The 24,875-nt window shown below is 37.9% G+C and overlaps 1 protein-coding gene across 2 annotated transcripts in view; it reads right to left on the bottom strand.

Annotated features, from left to right (window-relative positions):
- The window catches only part of TTC17 (tetratricopeptide repeat domain 17), a 62,876-nt gene that overhangs the window by 29,885 nt on the left and 8,116 nt on the right, over positions 1-24,875 (bottom strand). Inside the window, exons 2-16 of one of the 2 annotated variants that reach the window (XM_072863770.1) lie at positions 16,497-16,586; positions 14,791-14,960; positions 13,666-13,777; positions 12,354-12,485; positions 11,564-11,673; positions 11,133-11,277; positions 10,612-10,751; positions 10,209-10,369; positions 9,781-9,893; positions 8,909-9,049; positions 8,355-8,470; positions 7,041-7,215; positions 6,405-6,482; positions 3,928-4,152; positions 1,569-1,755 (exon numbers count right to left, since the gene is read on the bottom strand). In XM_072863770.1, the coding sequence (XP_072719871.1) occupies positions 1,569-1,755; positions 3,928-4,152; positions 6,405-6,482; positions 7,041-7,215; positions 8,355-8,470; positions 8,909-9,049; positions 9,781-9,893; positions 10,209-10,369; positions 10,612-10,751; positions 11,133-11,277; positions 11,564-11,673; positions 12,354-12,485; positions 13,666-13,777; positions 14,791-14,960; positions 16,497-16,586 (2,095 nt within the window). The remainder of the gene's footprint in view (positions 1-1,568; positions 1,756-3,927; positions 4,153-6,404; positions 6,483-7,040; positions 7,216-8,354; positions 8,471-8,908; positions 9,050-9,780; positions 9,894-10,208; positions 10,370-10,611; positions 10,752-11,132; positions 11,278-11,563; positions 11,674-12,353; positions 12,486-13,665; positions 13,778-14,790; positions 14,961-16,496; positions 16,587-24,875) is intronic. The other variant, XM_072863769.1, reaches the window with a different exon arrangement.

Genomic DNA, 24,875 nt, shown 5'->3' with positions numbered 1-24,875 from the left:
AGCCACTGGTCGTTACGATCCCAGTTCTGTGAATATACTTTTAAATTACTTTCTGTTTAACTTCAAAGTAGAGTGGCTGTCATTAAGGTTTGACTGGAACAACTTTAAAAATGGCTGTAACTCACAAGGTTAAAGATGATCTTAATAAAAAGTAAACAAACATTGGATTTTTTTTCCAGAACAGTGAAAGTGTCTCTTGTGATGAAATGTGCAAGTTTCACTACTGCTTACGGTATCTGTTGGGATTTTTAAAAGAAGGGCAATCTGATGTTAAGAGATTCAATGAAAGGTACCAGTGTAAGAGTTGACATTATGAAAGTCAATAAGAGACCCATCGGTTGGGCCATAGTACCACTTACTACACTACATTTAGCTGAACAGCATTCATTTCTCTGCACAACTGATGTGCTGTCAATCAGAGCAAAAATGCGTAAGGCCATAAAAGATAGTATTATTCTAATCATATAGTCCTGGAATTTCACCTACAATGGCATCATCCACATTGTACCAGGAGATATGATGGCCTCCAATCTATGTTTAGACAGCGTAATTCTAGATGCTAAATCAGGAAGTTTCTCCATGTCTTTCCATGGGAGAGGGAATTAAAAAAAATAATTCAGAGGAAGTCCTAGCAAAACTAAAAATCAAAAGCTTTTCTCTCATGTTAGGTTTCATTTAAAAACAAAGGAAAGATTAGCTGGAAAGATACCTTAGTAACAATTTGAGAGAGAAGGGATTACAAAATATATTCATAAATGTTCTTCAAGATTGCTCATAAGCAGCATGTTAGCCATATGCAAGTACAGACAAAATACTTGAAACATTCAGTGGGATTCACTGAAATGAAAGAATCCATCTCCAAAAGCTATTATTGGAGTTTTTTATACAAGTAGCCACTAAGGACAATAAAACATTCTATCTCAAATATTTTAAAATATTTTGGGGGGAGAGAGAGATTGGGTTCAAAGTCATTCTTCTTACAGATTGTTGGAGGGTTAAGAGTAGTGACCACAGACGCCATATAAACAAAATAATGATGACACAATAGAGTCTATTCTGTAAAGACTGAACACTAGAAAATAACATCCAAAGTACTGAACACATTGAAAGGATATGAATTAAAACTAAACTGCTCTTCACCAAATTCCTCAGCTTTAAGAAAAAAATATCCATCTGACTGTAAAATTTGAAAGGATGTACAAAGGGGCTGTTGAGTAGCCTAGCAGTAGTAGCTGTGCACTTCCATAAATACTGAATCCAGCATTCCTCATTTACCAGTAAGAAATATCGGTGAGGCTGTTAAGGTATTACTGACACACTCATGAAGTAATTTGCACTCAGTGGCAGTCCTCTAGAGATTTAAGAAGTCATCCTCAAGCACTTCTTAATGGACTGTAACTTTTCCATTAAAAGCAGTGCCTCAACCTTGGTCCTTATAGGGAGAAAGCACTATAAAGCAAAAGGGAGGATCCTTGGAAAACAAGTAGAGTAATCATTAATTTCAGGTGCAACACCCAAGGCAAATAGACACTATTTCACTTGTGGTCCATCTTTCAGCAGTTGCTTACCACTGCACACAGAAGAGGTGATGTTGTACAGAAAAGGATAAAACTGCAAACAGCGGATCATCTTCAGGCTGCTTTCACACTCCAAGCACTTGGTTGTCAAATCTAGTGCATGTCTGAAGGCCTGCAGGGCTCCACTAATGTTGTTCAGAGCCAGATACGCATTTCCTAGGCTCAAAAAAGTCAGGGGCTGCAAAGAGAAAAGCAACATACCCCAGCATAAGTACGCTCACTGTTTAAAACTGAAGCCAACTAGGAAAAACCCCTGTCAATCCACACCCTCCCAAATTTGGCTGGAAAGAATTTAGAAAACTTCTTAAAATAGGGACTGCCTATTCTTAGAATGGAGAACTAACAGCTTGATGCATTGGTGCTAGACAAAAGCTGTTTTGACATAAGGTTGTGTTCAGGATTCCATCTTCCTACGATGAAAAAACAGCTGTTAAATACACACAGGCTGAAATGAAGCATTAAACACTTACTTATAACCCATCATAAACATAACGCTTACTGCACAGAGTAGCAAAGAACTAAATTGAAATGCTTGAAGACATTTTAGAATGATTAAAAGTCAGCAAAACCACAAAAATATTACTAATGTTCTAGCAGGACAGATGCATTTCATTTGTCAAGAGTGTTCAGGATTTACTTGAGCAAAACTAGGTTACTGAAAACACCAATGTCACACTAGCTTAGGGATATACATTTATGTTTACTTTCAATTCTTCATAAAACTTAATATTTTTGTCCACTGCTTTTGGCTAGTGTCCCTAAAATATGTATTTTTTTTAAAGCACAAATTATAGACACCTTTTTCACTGGGTAGAATTTAATTAGCACTTTAACACAGGCACATAGTAAAGCATTACATTTTGTTTGTTGACTGAAAATCTTTCACTTACACAAAGTAATTTGGTGCAATTAACAGTATAAAGCTAGAATAATGACTATAATATTGTAATTTAGCAGTCATTTTTTCCACTGAAATAATTTTACATTCATTATCTGAAAATGTGGAGACTGATCAGTAGCTTAAGATTTTTCAAACTCATCTTAGCTTGTATTATTAAACACCATTCAGAAAAAGGTGCAAGCTGAGCAACAGGAATTTTTTTTTTTTTTTTAAAAACTTTTGCTAATATATCACATCTTTCACTCTCCATAGCTGCAATGAATTTTAATTTCTATTTACTTTCAACTGTATTCCAGGAAATACTATTCAAGTACAAATTCTCCTTCCAGATGATACAATAGGTATTACAGGACTGAGAGTGCCTGAAAAAAATAGGAGGCGGCATTATTGTAACAAGGTAGGACTTGCCAATATTTTGGAAGAAAAGCCCTACTCACACAGCATGGTCCTAAGGATCCCTCCCCTCCAAGGCTGTGCTTTCAAGTGTTCTCCTTAAGGCACATGATTCAAGCATATAGTTCCTTTTTGCACTCTTACCTGCTGCCCAAATGGGCTAGATTCCTTTCCACAATTGCAAAATTGTTCCTGAATGCTATATTGAAAAAGCTTATTCTGTTATTAGCTTTTTTATGTACTAGATGACTGGTGGCCTGGCAGGTTTAAGCTCTCTAAGCTCTCTGTTTATCTAACTACAGACATAGAAGCACAGGAAAAAGTCACTTGAACTTCTTACTGAAGCATCTCAAATGTAAGACCAAAACTACTTGCTAGAGAAAAAGTGTCCCCTGCCACGTGTCGTCCGTCCATCCCCCCCCCGCTTCCTTTTCACAATTGTTCTGGCCAGTCCAGTAGTTTAAACAGTTTATACAGAAACTTTCTATGTGACATAGGTGACAACCTACAAAATGTTTATAACGTTACCATTCAGAAATACAAAAACCTGTTTTCAATCTATGGTTGGAAGTAAAGTCACCAAAAAACTAGAACACAGCCTTTCCTCTAGGAATATAGATGAAATCAAGGGACAAATAAAACAGTACACATAAGTCAAGTGGCACAGCAAGATGTCTATACAGCCAAAGATCTTGGTGACAGACGTTCTACTTTAAGGGGTTTAAAAATCAAGATACGATGCTGACAGCATTACGGATCTCTGTTTTAGATGAAAATGTTGCCTTGGAGCCGCTGCTGATAATACAGGCTTTGGGAGGCAAGAAGTCCGTCATCCATTTTAGAAGAACTTCTGCTCTGGATGTTTATATTCTCAGCAACCAGCATCACCCCCACTGCGATCAAGAATTTAAATGAAAATTAACATCTGTTGCAAATCACAAGCTGGAAGTTGAACTGCATGCACAAGTAAGTAAGCAGAAGTAAGTAACATGTATTTAGAAAATAATGAAGGAAAGGACATTCACCACTGAACGAACACAAACAACATCATCTTACCTCAGAGGCATTGATGGCCAAAGCCTTCAGCAGGAGCCTGCTGGCATCCAAATGAAGACCATAATGAATCAAGAGGTTAGCAAGATTGACCAGAGGGATGTCCTGATACTCATGTGGAGCCAAATTAAATGCTTTTTGCAAACAGGTGATAGCAAAGGTGCTATTTCCAACTGCACGCCAGTACAATCCAGCTTCATTAAGCACAAGCCATAGAGGATCTTCCGGCTATAGGAGAGTCAGGGAAAAGGATGAAAACACCCACAAAGAGGTGTCTCAGGAAGACAGAATCGCCTGTTCTTTGGTAAGAAACAACAAACAAAACTCACCCTTGCATACTACCTTATTAACTAGATACAAAATACACTTTGCTGTGACTGCTAGCAGATTATTCAATCTGCTCTACTCCAATTGACAAGATTTACAGTCTGAACTGTAATTTAGTAGCAGCTGTTGCTCACACTCTACTCATACGACTGCCTTATATCATGACCACAAAATCCCTTAAAATATAAAAGTAGTAATGGTAAGCTCACTTCAGGAAGCAACATTTGTGAGCCACTTCAGAGTCTTAAAATTACATTAATACTGATCTATGTAGAAATGTTACAATTTGAAGGTCAGGCAGCTGTTAAATTGTAGTTAGATGTGCTTCCAGGTCCTACATCCAACATCAAGATTTCCTGTCAATTTAAGGTTTTAGATTTAGTTATCTATTAACTAGATTTAGTTATCTATTTGTCATATGAAAGTTGACAAGTGACACGCATTAGATACTGTTTAAAGATTATAAAATAGCAAGCAACAAGTGACGGCAGGTGGAAGAATGGAGGAAGCATCAAATACACCTTGAATGTTCCTTCCTCCTCTTTCACCTACAACAGAAAAAACCAAACACTCATCCTAGAGGAGAAATAGCAAAACTTTAAAAAACTGACAGGTGGACAGAGCTATGTAAAACGTCCACTTTGAGATGGAGCAGTTTGAAATGTTTTAGAAACACTTACGTTCTACTTTTTAATATTTTCAGCACGCTGTGTTACCCAATTCTACAAAGAGTTTAAAGTATAAAAGCAACAACTGAAATTAATGTCCAATCCAACCTACACATCTGAAGCCCAAATGCATGCATGATTAGGAAACAGCTAGGATTAAAGAAGCAAAACAGATAAGGATCTTTACAGTAGTATTGTGTTAATGCAATACAGCTGGCATTACAGTAATACTGTGTTGAAAAAGTTAATCAGTACAAAGACTTTCTTCCAGATTTTAAAAACAACCTCACACAGGACGGTTCTACCTATGGTTCAAGATGAAATGGAAGATATCAATAGGATATATTACCTCTTTGTTCAGAGTACCTTACATAATCTATAATTGTAAGAGTATTTATCACACCTATGTTGCAATGCACATATATAACATTACTTGCATGTTATTCATGCCAAACTCCTCACTGAATTACACTCCATACACAGGTCTCAATGACCTTTCTTTAACTAAATTCTCAGCAAGTTATTACCACTGTCTTTCCCAACACAAAGATACCAACTGTGGCACTCCTGCTCTAGAAAGTTTATCATTAGCAGAACAGGCATGACACATCAGTGTTCTTACATCAGCATCTAAATGACCGAGAAGTTCAGACTTTTAGCATGAAGGCAACAGAATACTACAGTTAAAACCAAAATACCTGTGCACTGCAAAAGTAAGACATTAGACGTATAGGATTGTTATGAACAGCATAATAATAGGAATCAACTCCTACTGTTAATTTTTCTTCTGGGTAAGAGAGATGCATGTAGTAAATGGTACTGATTTTAGACTAAAACCAATATATACGTACACTGCCTTGACAAAACTTGTACAAGAGAGTTAATTTGAGAAATATCAGCTTGACACATCAAAAAGAGTCAACCTCTATCTCAATGTTTCCTGTCATTTGACTTGTGATGACTCTCAAAGGCCCCACGCAAGATGGAGGTGGCATTCCACAGGGTGTTACACAGATGTAAATTTTTTGCCCTAGAGTGCTAATTATCCTGACAGAAGATTGACAGAGGGTTGGTTTCTTTGGAGGGGGGGTGGGGTGGAATGCAGGGTAGTGGGGAGGAGGAGGAAGAGCAAAAGGCAGGCATGTAGGGAGGGGTAAAAGATGGAGGAGTAGTTCCAAGCTATTTCTCTCAGTTAAGCAAATGGCTGCCAGGATTAGCTAAAATAGCGCTGCTCCATGTCCTGCAGTCACAACAAGATCAAGTAACTACAGGGCTGTTTGGTCCACACTAAGCGAAATTAAATGGATACTTTTCTATATGTTTGTGCTTTACTTGTAAACATGGATTTTTAAGTTAGTTTCATCTCACTGACAGGCAGCAAATAAGCTTATTCCTTGCACATTACTGACTGACTTCTAAAGAAGTATAGAAACAAGCCTCAAACAAGAATTTTGAATTTATCTCATGCTACAGTTTTTGACATACCTTTTTCATGGCATGATCTAGAAACGCTCCTATCTTCGCCTGTGTAACAGTTTGATTGTTGATACGAGAATGCAAAACCTGGACAACGAAGATTTTAAATTTTTTTTTTAGACAACTGAACAAAGTTTACAGTATATATCTACATGGGTCATCCAAGTCTCACTTCCCTAAGTCTTTACGGGGGAGGGGAAGGGGAGAAAAATACTAAACAGATGATGTGAACATGTAACGATTAAAGCAGCCAATCTCCAGAAAGCAATATGAAGGACTAATCTCAGCCTAAAGTTACCAGCTTGGTAGAATACAGTAGTTATTGTAAACCCCAAGAAGATGAATCATGTCAAGTGACTGTTAGAAGTTTTAAAAGAAAGCAGTAATTTTAAATAGTAAATCAAGTTTCCTATTCTGTGTGCTTTTGGTCAGCATTTGAAAGAAGTCAGACAACAAGTATTATGCTGAGTGACCTTTCTCCAGCCCTATTAGAAAGCACTTGCTCCCCTTTTTTGGAAGTATCGATTGGCTTGTGATATCAAGTAATCTTTTAACTATCAGAATCTTTCATGTTCTGAGTAAGATTTTTAAGGCAATAAAGAGAACTTTAAAACAGAAGAGAACCAATGAGAAAATGTCTCTTACTTGTCTTGCTTGATCATCCGGCATCTTGAATTTCAAATCTAGATTACCATCTAGTTCCTTGACCAGTACGTTCAGAGATTCGTTGTTACAAGCATCAGTAATGGAAGAACAGTCTGGTGCCTGGGTTTCTCCATGCCCAACAGTATCTCTTGGGATACTCAGGATTGGCTGGACTCTAGCAATAAGGAGAACCAAGACAAATTAATAGCATGTGCTGCATGTCACTGATTATAAACATAAGAATCAGCTATATATGAACTGATAAGCCTCCTACTGTAGACTGCCACGAGACATGAGCTGCAAACCAGAAGAGTTCAAGGACCACCCTTCCCCTGAAAAGTCATTAATAAATAAGGTCTTTACTTTCCATTTTTAAGCACAGAATACCTGTAAATAATGGACAATGCAGTAGCGATAAGACACAGAAGGTTCTCATATTATGCTAATAAGGACTGGATGAAGGATTGGACTAAACAGAGAAGTGAAAAAGAAAATGCTGAAGTTTTTTAAACTGAAGTTTGATTTCAAAAACATCAGGAGGTAGCCAAATTATTTGGAAAGAACATTGTAAGTTGAACACTGTTTTTTTCAAAGGAAGCTTCAGAACATTTGTGGATGGGAACCTTTGCTTTAACACATGCTCAATACTAGAATTATACCAACGAGAAGAAAGCTTTCTTACTATCACTATTATAATGTTAAGTGAGTAGGATATTACGAAATTGCATTGATCCATGTAAGGTAGCTATTGCAACATAGACACCTTTATTTTATCCTATGTAATAAGAAATATTACTGACTATTCCAGAACTACGCTGGTTTTCTACCTCTGTCCCAAAGGAACGAGCCAGGGCTTTCCACTCCTAATCCTTTTTTAGTATGGTCTGGTCTTCACAATTTTCTGTTATCATAACTAAAGTTAAGAGGACGTATGCAAAGTATAACAGTTAATTGTAGTTATCAAATAGATACTCACTTCATTCTCTCTCTTTTTTTTTTTTAAATATACTCTACAAGACATTCAGACTTGTGCTTAAATCCTCATTCTTTTAGTAATACTGTAGGTATTTCACGTATTCACCTTGTACTAACAGTCAGGGAAGAATCATCATGAAATTGGATCTGACTGTTACAGTTACAGCAAAGACAACAATAAAGGAAAACACCCTCCTCCTGTGGAATGGCCTGAGAAAGAGGTCTGAACACATCTGTGCTGTTGATTACTAATTGCATCCATCCTCTCCAGAAAGAAAACACTCATTAAGGCATTAGTGTGAAAATTTACAAATATAATTTTTAAAAATCAACACTTGCCTGAATCCCCTGTTTTCTGGAGGCAGGAAATAAGTTGGCAGTTCTTCTGGATCAGGAATTTTGGGGAAAGATTTCATGCACTCTGATCGCTGGGGCCAAAGAATATGCTGTTTGTCCTAAGGGGGAAAGGAATTATTTTTTATTATTTTCTCAACATTTTTAATATTCTAATTAACAAGCTAATAAGAACATAAGGAATAGTCTGGAAGAAAAAAAGAGTGGAGATCTTTATTATTTTTCCATCTTTTTTGGAGTATCAGCAGTTCAGTTTTCTATCTTTACTCAACTGTACTGCTTTATTTGCAGCAGATGTTTACAAAGGTGGCTAAGAACAACACCCTCTGTGCTGTAGTAGAGTTTCAAATGATGGGAAACTGGTACAGAGAAACTACAGAAATGCTTATATGCAGAAGAAATTCAGAACGCTACATTCTCCAGTGCTGACACACATCAAAACTGTAGCTCAAATGCTAAGAAGTTTCACATAAACAAGGACAAGATTCATTCTTTCACAACTCCTCTTTGAAACGGCAAAGCTTATCCTCTTCACTCACTCTAGTGGATTCTACACTCCACACTGAAACGATAGAATGAGCAATAGGGGAAGACTGCAAGTACTGGCTGTGGTCACTTTGGTTTCCATGAAGATCCAAACTCACAGATGTCATACTAGAAGTTGAAGAGTCTTCACCAAACTAGAAACAAAAGAAAAACAGTATTTAATAAAGAGATAATTTTAAGGCTGTAGAGATAAGAGATTATTTTAAGCACACTTTTAAGCTGTTATGTTGGAATATTCTTTCTACTAAAGAATATTTCTTGTTCCATATACCACACATACATTAGAAAAGAAAACTAACTCCTTGGAAAACCTTTGCCTCTTCATTAACACTAGGTGCCTAATGCTTTTTCCTGTCCTCCCTGAAGGAAACTAAATTGGAAAATTAAACATGTGATGCTCCTGCTAGCATGCCTGAAATGTAGTACATTTATGTAAGAGAAAGCTGTAATTCCTCAAGTGATGATTCTTGTACTTCCTAGAAAGCAATACTTGGCTGTTCTATGCAGGTTGAAAAAGCGAAGGAGTCAATATAGAAGTGGCTGGTAACTCATAGGAAACTAAGACTTTGGACTAAAATAAAGTTTTTCAATTCAAATAATTCTAATAATTCTCTTCGCTAAGTAAAACAAAGTCTTATACAATAAACCCTCTAAACTTCTATAATTCACAGTTGATCTCAGCTTGTATTACTAGCAAAAGAAACTAGCATTAAATACTTTACACTCTGGAAAAGAGACTAAATGATTTGTCATTACCACACCCATAACGTACCCACTTTGTCAAACCTCAAGAAAAAATGAACTATTTTGCTAATAAGGCAAATGGGATGCAACTTAAAGCAGTGGTATCAATTCACAGACAAACCTGAACATATTCCACGTTTTCAAAAATGTCTCCACGGTGATAACGAACAGGCTGGTCCCACTGGCAGTGCAAGCTATGCTGCTGGTTGCCCAGTCTACAAATCTGATGGTTCCCTGCAGAGCATAAAACATTTTTTTCTACTATATAAGTGAGGTTTCCAAGGAGACAAAGACAGCACACAGTCAACCCCTCCACCCCCAATTCGGTCAATCCTTTTTATTTATTTAATCAGCACAGGGGAAACTCCATCTTCGAAAGACTCAGAAAAAACCCTGTTCAAGAACATACTGCAATCCCTTGTTTTAATAAGCAAAACACAACAGCCACTCAGGGCCATCTTAATATACAAAGAAGTTATGTCCTGACATTAATCTGAATATGTGTAATTCTTCATTGCTATAATGAGCAGGAACTCTAAAAATTTGTACCTAATTGAGCTTCTTTTGCCATCTGTGTCTCATGAATGATGTTCCTCAAGATTTGTTCCTCCTGGATGAGCTTGTACTTGTCTAAAACATCTTGTTGCCTAAGGTAATGGTCATGCTGCTTCTGATATTCCTTCAATTCATTTAATGTTCGCTGAAGTGATCTTGAAAATTCAACAGTAGAAAAGATTTACTTTGAATGCTTTTTAAAATAATGCTTTTCCTACAGTGTCACACATTTTCAACTTTGGGTTTCTTAAAGTATTCTTATTAATAATTTTATTGCATAGTCAAAGAAACATAGGAAGTTGAAAAGCATGATTCCATTTGAAATGTAAATAATTGCTGCAACAGAACAATAAGAGTGAGATTGTACGAATTACCACTAGGATGCTTATTTAGTTACCTGTGCTGGGCTTCCAATTTTTGCTCAAGTTTTTGCTGACATAGGACAGCATGCTTCCTTTTTACAGCTTGCTCAAACCCTGGTTTGGCCTGTAGAGCATGATCATAACACAGGACTGAGTGGTTGTACTCTCCAAGCATCTGAGGAATGATCGAGAGAGAGAATTAGCTGTTGTTCGGTAATATTTAACAAAAAAGATTCCATTTTTAAAGAAGTCATTAACTCAAATTTTAATTTGTGGTAACAAGCAGCCTGTCATTTCTGAAACTCAGGCCACTATATCTGCTAAAGAAACGCTGCAGGAGAATTTCCCTGGAATTTATTTCCAAGTGCAGATAAACACCTTTGCTGAAAGACAGACTTTTGGATGAAAATTTCTTGACAGAATCTTAAACATTAAGCGTGAAATGCATGTGGAACACAGGACACACTGTAAAAGAGTAAAGCATTACAAGTCAAGCCATAAAGTTTAAATAATATTTGGTTTTCTACAAGTCTTGGAAAATAAAGATAGTATTTACTGCGTATATATTTCCCAAAGTGTAATAGCTGGTAAAGAAGTCACTGTAATCCAGAGCTGCATGGACCACAATAGCTGCATCTGCAGAGAAGTGAGCCCGGTGCAGAATATTTGCCAAATTTACCAGTGCAATATCTTTATTTTGCCTAAAAGAAGAAAATTAAAAGAAAAAAAGAATAAACAGATATTAAAAGAAGGTCAGACTGTGTAAGAATCATGCATAAGGATACATTCGTTCGTCAGTCACCTATTAAATATGTAATTTGATAGAAAAATGTCTAAATTATATATATGCCTAGTATAGCACATAAAGACTAAGAACAAGTAACATGGATTATTCCTTAGGATACAGTCTTAGAAACTAAAACCTGTTTACTAATTAGGATAACTAGAAAAGCAATCTGGAAATAAATCTTTATTACAAATTCTTACCTTGAAGAAAAATGAAGGGCACGCATGGCACATTCTACTACTTGGTATGGCTCATTCTTTATTCGCCAGTAAAAAGAAGCCATATTATAGAGTACCCAGGAAGAAGAGTTCTGCAGTAAAGAGAAACACATGAACTGTACTAACTACTAAGACATGAACTAAAAGGTTAATCAGGGCTTTAATTACTATGGGGTGGAAAGCTGAGCACCAAACCTGCTCTAAGTTATCCTCTTCCTCTGGAAAGCTGCCATTTGGCAATAGTTGTGAATGTTCAGGAAGAATGAACTAGCATATAAACGTATTAAAGAAACAGAACTTCTGCCTTTCAGAGAGGTAAAAATTCAAAATGAGACGAAATGAGAAGTGACCGTAGTTTAAGCATCAGCAGCTTAGTTGGGAGTTCAATGAGAGTTCCTGTATTTTGCAGGAGGGCATTTAATAAAAACATACACATTTCAGTACTACTGTTTCTTATTTGTTCTTTAAGTACCTGCATTTTTGTTTAAAAGCTATTACCTTGACTTGTGGTATGTGGTTTGCCAGACCACACAAATACATGAGTCATTAAACATGACAGTAAGTATCTATTTACTGGCTTTGCTGATGGCTTCTCCTACCTTTGCTTGCCTAGCAGAGTATGTTTTTACTCTGTCTTTTGTAACTGAAATGTAAGCCAAAAATATATGTGCAAAACTAGTACTGGATCTGATTGCATGTACCAGGCACATCTAATCTTGTAAGACCTTTCTAGCACTCTTTTTATGCGTACTGCAAGATTACAGTTTCATACCTTCATTAGCCCGTCATAAATACGATGACCTATTTCCTCTATACTTCTTCCCAGCCTCCGTGATAAGTATGTGAAGATTGGATCTTCTTTAGGTAACAAGGGTGCGGAAAGATTAACTCTTTCTTGGACACCCTAAAATAAAAATTGAATATAGGTATTTGCTGACACTTTAACTAAAAGTAGAGAAATATATACAAGAGCATGACTCCCAGGAAAATTTATAGCTTGGTTATTTTACATTCCTGTCATCCTTTCATATCAAGATCTTAGGGACTTGACAGGATAATGTCACCTTTGACAGATGAATAATATACATTATTATAGATAGACAAACGCTAGAAGCAGCCAAAAGCAGCCTCTGCTTGTGAACGCTACAGGAGAAATATTCATTTCTGGTAGCACTGTGTATCTGGCAGCTATTGATTTCACTAATGACCACTGAAGCACTTAACTTTGTCAGGTTAACTTTGTCAGGTTTGTCAGTGCTTTGTCAGCACTTTGTTTGTCAGGTTACATGCACACTATGAAAGTATCCTTACATCTCTTATCTTTCTTCCTTCCCCAACAACAAACGTACTCCTTTCAAAAGTACATCCAGACTCAAGAACAGAGCTAAAAAAATTCAGTTCCTGTTTTGTCTGCAAGAAAATCCTTATTTGTAGAAGAAAAGTTATTTTAAAGACTTGTAATAGAATAAATATCAAGATATAAGCACTAAAGCTGCATCTGCATTAGAAAATTTGCTCATAAAATACTGTTGACAAAAACAATTTTTCACCACACTTCCACTGTAACATTTCTAAAGCAGATGAACTTTGTACTAGTGAAGAACAATTATCTCATCCTCCGGGTTAGGGCTTGGCATTCAGATACCAAAGAGACAGTCAAGTGTGTTAGGAGCTACCGACAAGCCTGCAAACAATTTTCTGACCCTGAATCTTCATACAGTTTAATGACCCTGTTCAGCACTCTCCAATTCTCAACTGAAGAAATTCACAAGTTAGAAACATTTCCAATGAAAGCTACCATTTTACTAATGAAATGTGTGTTATGAAAAAGTACTCTTTTTTCCTAAAAATGCCCTCTAAAAAAAGGCAAACAAAACCAAAAGAGAAGCAGGATCTGTGTATCTGATGGAACTGTCCTCCTATAAGCAGGTACTTTAATCGGGGCACAACTGTGGTTCAAAAAAAGTCTGAAACAGTCTTGAAAGATTACAATACATTTCAACCTTGACTGAAAACTGCCAGTAAGAGTTTTCTATTCCTCTTACTGATGGGGAAAAAACCTGTACTTGCATTTGCTCGCTTACCCGTAAGTGCTGAAAAGCATGAATACTGTATGGAAGATCTAGAACTTTTGTACAGTCTGGCTGCTGCAGGTCTGGAGGCACTGGTGACTTTGTGTCTATGTAGTCTTCAGGGCTGAGGACAAAACAACATAACACAGCAGACCCCAGATTAAAATACTGCTAAAGTTCATAAGAGACAGCATTGTAGTTGACAGACAATATATTCTGATTTGACCGTTACAAAAATCCTGTGTTTGAGCACATTAGACCATTTCTGATGTCTTCCCAGGTTTCAGTTGTATCAGGATATCATCACTATAGGATAAAGTAAATAATTTCTGTCTGCTTTAGAGAAAATATCAACATTTCAATAGCCTCCAAAATGTATCAACGTCAACCTAGTGTATCACTACTATGATTAATGATCTATCTGCCAGGCAAACGGCAACACATGCAGATTAGAAGATTCTTCAACTAAAACAAACAAACCCCAAATATTAATGAGAAGCCCAAATGAAGGAATCTGAGGATAAAATTAATCTTTTCCCACTTCAAGTACTCATCTGATTACGTTAAAAAAATAAAACTACAAAACCAAAACAGTCAGCCCTGAAAATGAATTACCAATGAAGCTGAATGTCAAGGAGACTGTCCACGCATCCTTCATTTGCTAAACACAAGGGATGAAATATGACCTGGAGGTTCAACAGCTTGGTAAGCAAGAGAATTTCATTCAAATTTAAGTCAAGACAGTTCCCACTACAAGAAGCGTATCTAGCTCAAAACACCCAAAGCACACTCAAGCAAATTCAACCCCGTTCTACAGGATGCACTTCAGTTTAATTCACATGTCTGGTCATATTAGTACAGAGTTATGGTGGTAGAACTGACTGGGAGCCTGGGAATAGAATGGAGAAGTTTCAGACTAGGGCTAACATGGACAGTTTGGGGGAGACAGCATTTCTGTGTCGTACCCTTTCATAATTAGTTGCAGAGGTTGTTTCTATTTTATCCCACACTAACACAAAATAAAAAACCTGTCATCTAAAGAACAGTCAGTGATAGTAGTTTTCTTTTTACTTGCATTTAGAGGTTTTGTTGATTTTTTATTCAGTAAAAATCTTAAAATACAAAACATCATATTACCGGATATCTTTGCTCTCTAAGGTGATGTACGTGCCATCGTATAGATCTAGGTCCCCCAAGGGCACCTTTGCTTTAATGCAGTCCGGATCCTCTTTATTATGCCTTTGTTCCAGCCCTGTGTCTCTGTCCTCATTTTCCTCTATATGAATCTTTTGAGCAACTAACTGTTTCTGTAGGAATAAAAAAAAGGAAACAGAAGAATGTATACTGATGAAAGCAAACTCCACAGTTGCTAGAAGCTGAACCGTCCAACTTTTTCCTTGAAGTCCATTCGAAGAAAATCTAAAACACTTTCCTCAAATTTTGGGAATATTTCCCTGTATTTTATAACATCTGTAGGAAATTTTTTGCTTTAGATGGAATATAAATACTTTCATTAGAGATAATACGACTTGAACAGGCCCTTATTTCTCCCGTTGTACCTAAAAAGAGGGCTAATAGCATTCCAAATCCACAGTAGGCCATTCAGAAAAAGAAGAAATAGTTGTTAACAATACGTCAACTTTTCCGTATTTGGACCCTTTTCCTCCACTGTAAGACCTCATGGAAATAATATTAGAGACTGCAAACAAAATCAACTTCTTAACCATTCAGCATGCTAAGTACAACTGAGGTGGCAGGCTAATGCAAGAATTGAGACTAATTCCTACAGATCAGCTTATGATGTGCCTTAGGACCTACCTTTCATGCCATAAAGCTCATAGGTATTGATTACTATGAGCAGTGAATGGACTAACAATCTGTCCCAGCACAATAAGCTGTATTTAATTCTCACCTAGATCTGCAAATTGAAACCCCATTAAATATCATAAGGATTTGTATATGTGAAATGAGAAGAAAATTTCCATTTTTAATTAAAGCCATACATATTTGATTACAAACTACTATGCAATACTAGAGATACACAGTAGTAGCAACTTGTGCAAGATCTTACAATAGATAACTTCTGCTGAAAGTCATTTGTATGCCACAAATTGTACATTAGTAATTTCCAAACCCATAACCCATGTCCTGAAAAGCTTACAACTATTGTTGCATCCATAGCTAAAATGTCCATTACCACAAAAATGAGTATACCTCCATGAGAAAGACTGGCTGAATACAGCCACATAAAGGGCAGTCCTGCTTTTTTAGCTCCCTTCCACTTCTCCCATTCACCTAAAGCTACCTCTGGTGCTCATCTAACTTCACAGTTAGCTAGTTATGCTAATCTGACAAAACCAAAGCTGGCACAAGAAAAAGGAGTGCATAGCAAGAAGAAAGGCTGTGAGCTGTTAGCTTGCCCAGCCCATATTATATTTAAACTTCAGTTTAAGTTATCAGTTTGAAGTCCACTAAAGCCCTTTTCAGAAGGGTGTTCTCAGACCCTTTTTCAACAAATGGGCTTGAAGAAAAACAGAGGTGACCTGCTCTGTATTCTTCTGGAATAGCAGTCAGCAACAGAATCCAGTACCTAAGTGACTTTACTTAAAAATGTTGGGTTTTATGGATAACAACAGGGAATGATACAACTAGGGACAATGATAATCAGTTGAGTAAACTTGAGGCGCAAAATTCTTGAGATCTGAAGAATTCTTCATTCTTTCACTGAAGCAGAATTATGCCAAATAATGACTTCTGTTCCCTATCTAAATCTATCACTAAAAAGCCTGTGAAAAAAATTCTGTATTTTCAGAAATTAGTTAGTACTTAACATTATGCTTTACCTCCAGTTCTTTGAGGTAGTTAACTGTTGTTTCTTGTCTCATTAGTATTACCAAATCATGTGGGTTCCTCAAGTTCATTGGTGAATCCACCTGCAAGACATTTCAACAGTCCATCATGTAAGACATTCCCTAATTAGCACGATTTTAAAAGGTAAGAAGTTATGTTCATTCAAGACAGTTTGTCTGTTCAGAGGTCTTCTGTCCACTCAGCATTCATAATATGTCCATAATTTAAATCTGTACCCAAATAACATTGTTATTTGAGAATCCAATTCAAACCATGCTTTAATTTTAAACCTATTTTAGTTTATTCAGGCACACAAATTCTAAGCATAAGAGGCAAGTAAATTTCTCACAACAAAAATTACTAAAAGTATGTACTGCTGAAATACTAGATACCTTAAATTGCAATTGCAAAAACCTATTTTCTTTTATAGCTTTAAAATTCCTCCATCATGTCCCTCAATAGGCATAAAGTACTTCAGCTTCAAGTCAACTCCTCCATGCAACTGCTTTAACACACCAGCCTAGCATTAAGATCTATTGCCTTCAGGATTAAGATGTAAATTAACAAAATCAAGAGGTAAGCAAATGAAGACTGAAAACTCTGTTACAGAAGACTGTGCTACAGCTTCCATAGCTATGCACAGGAGTTGACAGCTCAATGAAGAGCAACACTACAGGTAAATCACAGACAAGAGTGGTTACTTGCCAAACCTTTAGTACTCCCTAACTGGGCTCAGTAAGCTATGGCACTTCACTCCACAGCTGAAATACCCCAGCCTTGTCCCCATGCCAAATCAATTCTGCTGCCTGACTGGGTGGGGGAAAGTCACTACAGTCAAGAAGGTGGTGTATGAGCAGCTAAGCTGATCCAAAGGCTCACCACACTGAAAGGCTCACCTCCAGGCTTCCAGCCCCGTTTCCTCCAATCTGTCAGTGTGATACCAGTTAGTCCTACATGTCAGCTCTGGTGCCCACCAGGCTCTCTTGTGAGCTAACCCAAACTCAGTAGTTGAACAGGACGTAATCCCCTATCGGTTGCTTTATCTGAACTAGTAAATTAAATTGGCTCACGGAGGATTCAATGAGTATGAGAACAGAAGCAAGGAAATGGACAGGAGTATGTGATGACAGGATGAAAGGATGGAGGGTGACAAGGACAGAAAGATCTTGCATTTTTAACATAATGACTGTTATGGTAGATGGTCTACACCAAGATGTTCCTGGATCTGCTCAGTTTCCATTCAAGCTTTCAGGATATGGAACTAGCTACTGCATAAGGAGGTAAGCACTACCTGTGTGTTAGCACTGATATCTCTAGATGGGCTGTCCACCCCCATGATATCTGTCCAAACTTGGTGACATTATAATTTAATGGAGAAGTTTGCCATATATACGTGTGCAGGAGAACTTCCTGAGCTCCAGCTCTCCATTTTTTGTCAACTTTCCGAACAACTTGGAGACATTACTGGGACTCTATCTTATTGCAGAGAACTGCAGCTCCAGCAGAACAGCAGCAAATTTCCTGGTCATTTTAATGTGTCCTGTCAACAGATTAAACCTTGGCCCATGTTCTCTTGGCTGTGAGTCAGATAAGAAGCTCAAATCTACTTCCTTTGGACTACTGACTGTGAAGTCTACATTCCTTGCAAGCCTCCCTACTGAGTGAGGATCCTATCCTCTAAGATGAAAACATGTGTTCCTTTTATCTGCCCCCCCCCAAAAAAAAAAAAAAAACAAAAACAAAAACCCTAAGGCCCTAAGGGTGATTTCCAAATCAAAAGCTGAACTGCTTCTTTTAGTATGGAGCAATTTTGGTGGGTGGCTACCTACAGAGTCCAGATACTTACATGTAACTCATTTTCTGCCTTAGCAAATTAATTCTCTTACATCACCAGATGAATAGAAAATAATAGGTGCTACTGACACCAGTTAATTTTTTACACAATGAATTTGGAGATTATGGATTTAACTGTTGCCAATAAAGGGTGACCAAATATCTGCAATGATCCAGAGAAGCACAGAAAATACCATATCAAAAAAACCTAATGATGTTGTTAGTTGAAGCATTAAAGTCTACAGCATTTTACTTACAGTCATATTTCATATTTCCTCCTATAGGCCCCACCTCACTCTGAACTGGTTGCACACAAAACCAGAGTTATGCACTGAATGTAGCACTTGTTCATGCCTCATTTGCTACAGAAACTACTGTGGTATGTGCAAGCGAATAAGAGATGAATTTGCAAAGAAAATAAGGGAAAGTTTTACTGTGTTTAAAGTGCTTACTCGCCCATTCCAAAATAGCACTGTTTCTCTGACACCCAAAGGCTGCTTGCATGATACTACACAGTCACTGAGAGCAAAGTCAACTATCAGCTCCATTTTCAGTGACAAACTGCATCTGGGGAGTGATTTTTTGCAGGAAGTTATGCAGGCATCACCATTTAGAAAGCCTTATTCTGAAAGATGAAGGATTTTGGCTTATCATTCACTTAGAAACAGAATGATATTCAGGGATAGCTTCTGGTTTTAACTTTCGATAAAACAGGGTCATGAGAGTTAGGCCTGAATTTAGCATTTGGGAATTTGGAGGGGTATGTTACCAATCCAGCGTGCACAGGTGGACAGAAAAGCAACACAAGTACCAAATTCCTATCAACTATTACCTGGCAGCAAAAATCAAAGTGACAACAACAATCAAACAGCAATGTTGCTGAATTCACTCATTAAGTTATATCAATCCACCAGGAAATCATCTCAAGTTAAGCAGCATGCATGATACTTTTCTTTAGCCTTCAGATTTTCACTTCCACATCTGACCCCAGTTTGTCACCAGCAAACAAGCACTTTCTAATAATAGCAAAACCCTTCAACCTAGTAGAAAGTCAATATTATTAAATAACCTTAGCAGTCATTATCTTTTTAAGACCAATGCAGTGCATAAACAAAAAGCTCTAAAACCAAAACTTAGTAGTAAATCCAACCTTACATTTATTTACATTTGATCATTTCTGACTCTGAAAGTTCAAGACTTCCACTGCAAGAAATTATCAGAGTAAAGACCATTATTAGCTCCTAAAAATAAAAATCCATTTTAGGTGCAATAATATCAGAAAAAGAATATGAATGGAAAAATTAAGCAGCTACACTGGACAATCATGCAAGGTTCGCAGAGGAAACTTCAGCCAGCATATCCAGTGCGTTCAGAGCACTTTTGGCAGCTTGTAAGTGAGCTGAATATACTGTATCAGTTCTTATACTCTTCAGTTTATACATTTACAGTATGAAGGCATTACAAAATGATAACTGAGGAAATAAAAAGCATTCAGATCTACAAAACATGCTATATGACACAAAGGAAAATGGATTCTTAATTGAAAACCACCGGAGATCTTATGATATCATGCTTGCAAATGAGGAAAATAATGCCAACTTGGCCTTCAAGAGGCAACAGTTTGGAGGATGATGGTGCTCAAACTTAAGAATTTAATAGAATTTAAAGTGCAATTTCCTGTTCTGCTTAGATTGATCAAAAAAAATCACCCTGCTGCCAAGTAGGGAAATTCTCCCTTTTCTTACTACCTGTAATTTTATAGTTCCACTGAGAAACAGGCCAGCCAACTCAGCTGAAAAATAACTTAAAAGATAAAACAATTAGTTTTCACAGCCAGATCAGCAGGCTAGTCTGAATTGGCCTCAGGTGAGCACTTCATCATCCCCCTCTCCGTAGCCACAGCCATGTGGCTCTCAAACTGCAACCTGTTCCTCTCAGATCCAGCCAGCAATACTGTCAAGACTTCTAGTTCATTATCCACCTTTTTACAACATCCCTCCCCAGATCAAACATGTTTTCTTTTACAGTGCCAGCCGTTTCTACAGCTGGAAAAAGACAAAGCTGACCTACTCAGCTATGAAGAGCACAAATACTGCATTTGCCGTTGAGGGCAGTAATGCCATCTCATGAAGAATTTAGCACAGCAAGTAGGTAGCGAAGTGTCCTGGTTTCGGCTGGGATAGAGTTAATTTTCTTCCTAGTTTTAAGTTTCTTCCTAGAGTTAAGTTTCTTCCTAGCTGATATAGTGCTGTGTTTTGAATTTTAGTATGAGAATAATATTGATAACACGCTGATGTTTTGGCTGTTGCTAAGCAGTGTTTAAACTGGTCAAGGACTTTTCAGCTTCCCATGCTCTGCCAGGTGCACAAGAAATGGGAGGGGGCACAGCCAGGATAGTTGATCCAAACTGGCCAAAGGTCTATTCCATACCACATGATGTCATGCCCAGTATATAAACTGGGGCGAGTTGGCCAGGGGGTAGCGGCCGCTGCTCGGGGACAGGCTAGGCGTTGGTTGGCGGGTGGTGAGCGGTTGTATCATTCCCTGCCCCCCGGGTTTTGTTCCTCTCTCTCTCTTGTTTTCCTTCTCATTACAATTAATTATTATTATTACTATTATTTTGTTCCAATTATTAAACTGTTCTTATCTCAACCCACGAGTTTTCTTACTTTTGCTCTTCTGATTCTCTCCCCCATCCCACCGGGGGGAGTGAGCGAGCGGCTGCGTGGTGCTTAGCTGCCGGCTGGGGCTAAACCGCGACACAAAGAAAGATAAAATATCTGCATAACCTCCACAGCAGGGGTAACAGTAGCAGCAGTGGTAAAGATAAGTGGGCAGCAGCACATGCTGAAATAGAGAATGCACACTCAGAGCCCTGCAGGGCTCGCCACCTGGATGCTCACGCTTTGCCCCGTCCTTGCTGACGGTGCTGCTCGTGCTCGAGTGCCACCTAGCATCTTCTTGCTTTCCAGTGCAGCCACATCCCAAAACCCAGAAAATTATACCCTGAATAAAAACATAAGACATGCCAGAAATTTCATGTGGGCTGCTGCTTAGAAAAATTCAGAGATGACAACACCCCCGAAGATTTGGAAAAGCCCTCAGAGCTTCACTCACCTGTCAAATAATTCTTTAGTCAGAAATACAACGGTCCAAATAAAATGTATTTGATGGATACCTGGAGACTGTTCTGGATTACACGCTTTTCTTCCCACAAGAAAAATACTCTAAAGACTCTAGGTAGATTTTAGAAGACACTGGTTTTATTCAGTCTCACATCATGCTTGTGCTCTTACAGACACTCACTGCCTCTATTTAATAGTCACCCAGAGACCGATCTGGTTGTGGAAATGCCTCCAGTTTCAAGAAAGTATCTAAAACAAAACAAGAAGAGGCTGGTTCCACCAGAGAAGTTCTGCATAAAATATCAACTTGTTTTTCTTTTATGTCTGTTGCCTTTGCACAGCTGAACTACATCTTCATGGCATCCATCAGAGAAAACATTTCTTTGGATAGAAAACAGTAAGCAACGTGAATGGTACTGGATCAGTTTGAGGAAAGAGCACATTATAGCCACAATTGCATATGATCTTACGGTACAAACGGTACGTATTTACTAGATCATAACCATAGCTCCCCTCTTCTACAACCGCTCAGGTATTTGCAAATAATTGTGTACTGAAAGCCTCCTGCTGTGAAATAAAGGGCGTCTGTCTTACTAAGCTTCACCGGACTTGCTGACGATACAGTCCTGGGACCGCTGGAATGAAGAAAAGTTTGTCTTTGTTCCAAGCACTGATGAAGATGTGTGTGGTACAGCATTTGCATTTAATGTCAGTTTTTAAACAATTAACTAGTAAGGAAAACAGAACAAAACTTTGCTCTGGAAACTAGCATAGGCTTGACTTCAACAGTTAAAAGCTTATTAGAGGGCAGGTGTTATTTCAAAAGCTGTCATATTTTATTTCAACACTGTAACAGCTGCAATCAAATACCCAGGTGTTCTCAGATGCTTCTTTTTACCTTAGGATTGAATCCACTGCTAGGCAGGACTTGGTCTCACTTTAGTGTGTTACACTTTCTTCCCTGCCACACAGAAAGTTGCAGGTACACAGACATGCCCCCAGTGTTAAAAACCACTTCACATTTGATGCTTCCTGTCATGTTTAAGGCAGGAGCTGAGGATGTCACCGTAAGTTCAAATTGCATTAGAATGGTAGCTTCGCTTTTATGCGATATAGGACAGTGGTCTGCTAATACCACAGATCCTTTACACCTTCATGCAAAGTCTGTTGTGACTCATCATCTGATTAGGGGACTCAGACAAGTGAAAAACAGACGGATATTGCGATTTAGCTCATCTTTTGCAAAATGTAAGCAACTCCCCACAAGACTCTGCTGGGATGAAATGGAACAGACATCAACCTGCAGAGCACTTACAGCCTCGTGGTGAGAAGAGTGGTGGAGACTCCTGCACCAGAACAGATGCTTGTTCCAACTTACTCATTTTTAACTCAAAGTGTTAGGCTGATGGCAAAGCACCACATTCATTTACTCTTTTACTCCATTTACTCTTCATTTACTCCAAAGTGCTGAAACTGTGACATTCAAGATGAAGTACCTGAAATGCAAGAATCTGACTTAAATTCAAACACAGTAAACAGGAAACAAATAGTGCTGAAAAGCTTTCCTTGAACCTCTGATGGCTACTATAGCTACACTGCAGAAAGCCTGCCAGTAAACCACTTTTAGAATGTGTTCTCTGTTCAACTTTGCCCAAAGGTGAAAGTTTCTTTATAAAGCACAGTTCAAATTTATTCACTGTCACAAAGTACACCAAGAACCTGATTCAGCAAGAAACACACAGAATTTGTGTAACAAAAAAAAAAGACATTGGATTTAAATCAAACCCTGAAGTTTTAGAGTGTCTCCTGTGTTACCTGCATATATCAAAGTCTCTGAATAATTAGACTTGTAAGTTTTGCCAAACCTTCCGGTATATTTTTCCCCATGATCCAGTTACACTGCACCAGGAAGTACATTTTAAAAATGAGGATCAATGAATGTCTCAGTTAACTATTTTTAGGTAAGGCTTTTTTTAAAGTACTGTGGAAATCCCACTATTAACTGAGGCACAGGAACACCAAAATCTGAACAGCTGTTAGTGCCTCTGCACATCCTAAAAGCGTTCTACTACATGCAGGAGGCAGATTATGACAGAAAGAAGCTGGAAAAGATACTACATCAAATGATGGCGTACAGCAAAATGGGCTCCTCGTACTTGTTTTATAGGCTTGTTTTATAGATAGTGGATCTTTTGTCACTGTACTTGCAAAATGAAGGCAATTCCCACACAAACAGGCTGGAACTCCTTGCAGTCCCAAGTGGGAGCGAAGGATCTAAAAACTGATGTTTGCCTTTTGGTATATTCTTTCTGTCTTGAGATACGCTACATTCCAACACAATGCTACCGCAGCATTTCTGAAAAAGCTGCAAAAAATTCTGTATAGGTTTCAGTGCAAGACAAGCTACAAAACTGGAAAATATATGCTTTGGCTTATCCAAATGATAAGCAGGGAGTGTCAGAAGATACTTGTTCCAAGGGATGACACTGAAAAATTCACACAGAAAAATGATGTTGAATTGAGTTTTTATAGTAAGTATTGAGCCCTTTAAAAGCTTACAGCTGCAGAATCCGTTAAGAAACATCATCAGGTGTTTGGATATTATTAAGAGTAGCTGCACTACAGGGAAAACAGAAATTTTAAACACTTGTAGCACTTCAAACGTAAGAACTAACAAAGTTGCAGTATTATTGAATAGGTCTGCTCAAATGAGATCACTTCCAGAGAGCACACCAGCTATGAATATCATAGATAACAGATTTAAATACAAAGGGAAACAAGACTTTATTTCTAACATCACTTGTCTGCAATGTGTTGTTGGTCATACTTAAGGGTACAAAACAAATTTCCAGTGTGTATATTCTAGCTAAGGTTTATATTCTACAGGAGCGAAACAGATGCCAGCCATACACTCAGTTGAATCAAAACAAGAGATGGAGAGATCACTTATATATATCTGTAATGAACAAGTACTTGTTTTCATAAAGGCAGACTGGTTCCTGCTGGTGCCTGCTTACTGCCAAATCCTAAAAATATTAAGTGTTCTAGTGTTGAAAGTACAGAAAAAGAAAAATACTAATTAGACTTACAAGATACCTAAAAAAGGTTAACCCTGAGCAGTAATGTCCTGGTTTCGGCTGGGACAGAGTTAGTTTTCTTCCTAGTAGCTGATGTAGTGCTGCGTTTTGGATTTAATATGAGAATAATGTTGATAACACACTCGTGTTTCAGTTGCAGCTAAGTAATGTTTACACTAGTCAAGGACTCTTTGGCTTCCCATGCTCTGCCAGGTGCACAAGAAGCTGGGAGGGGGCACAGCCAAACTGGCCAAAGGGCTATTCCATACCATAGGACATCATGCCCCGTATGTAAACTGGGGGAGTTGGCTGAGGGGCAGTGATCGCTGCTGGGGGA

Source organism: Ciconia boyciana, chromosome 6 (assembly GCF_034638445.1).
Source record: "Ciconia boyciana chromosome 6, ASM3463844v1, whole genome shotgun sequence".
In the NCBI taxonomy this organism is placed as follows: Eukaryota; Metazoa; Chordata; class Aves; order Ciconiiformes; family Ciconiidae; genus Ciconia; species Ciconia boyciana.
This window is presented reverse-complemented; position numbering and strand designations above follow the sequence as displayed.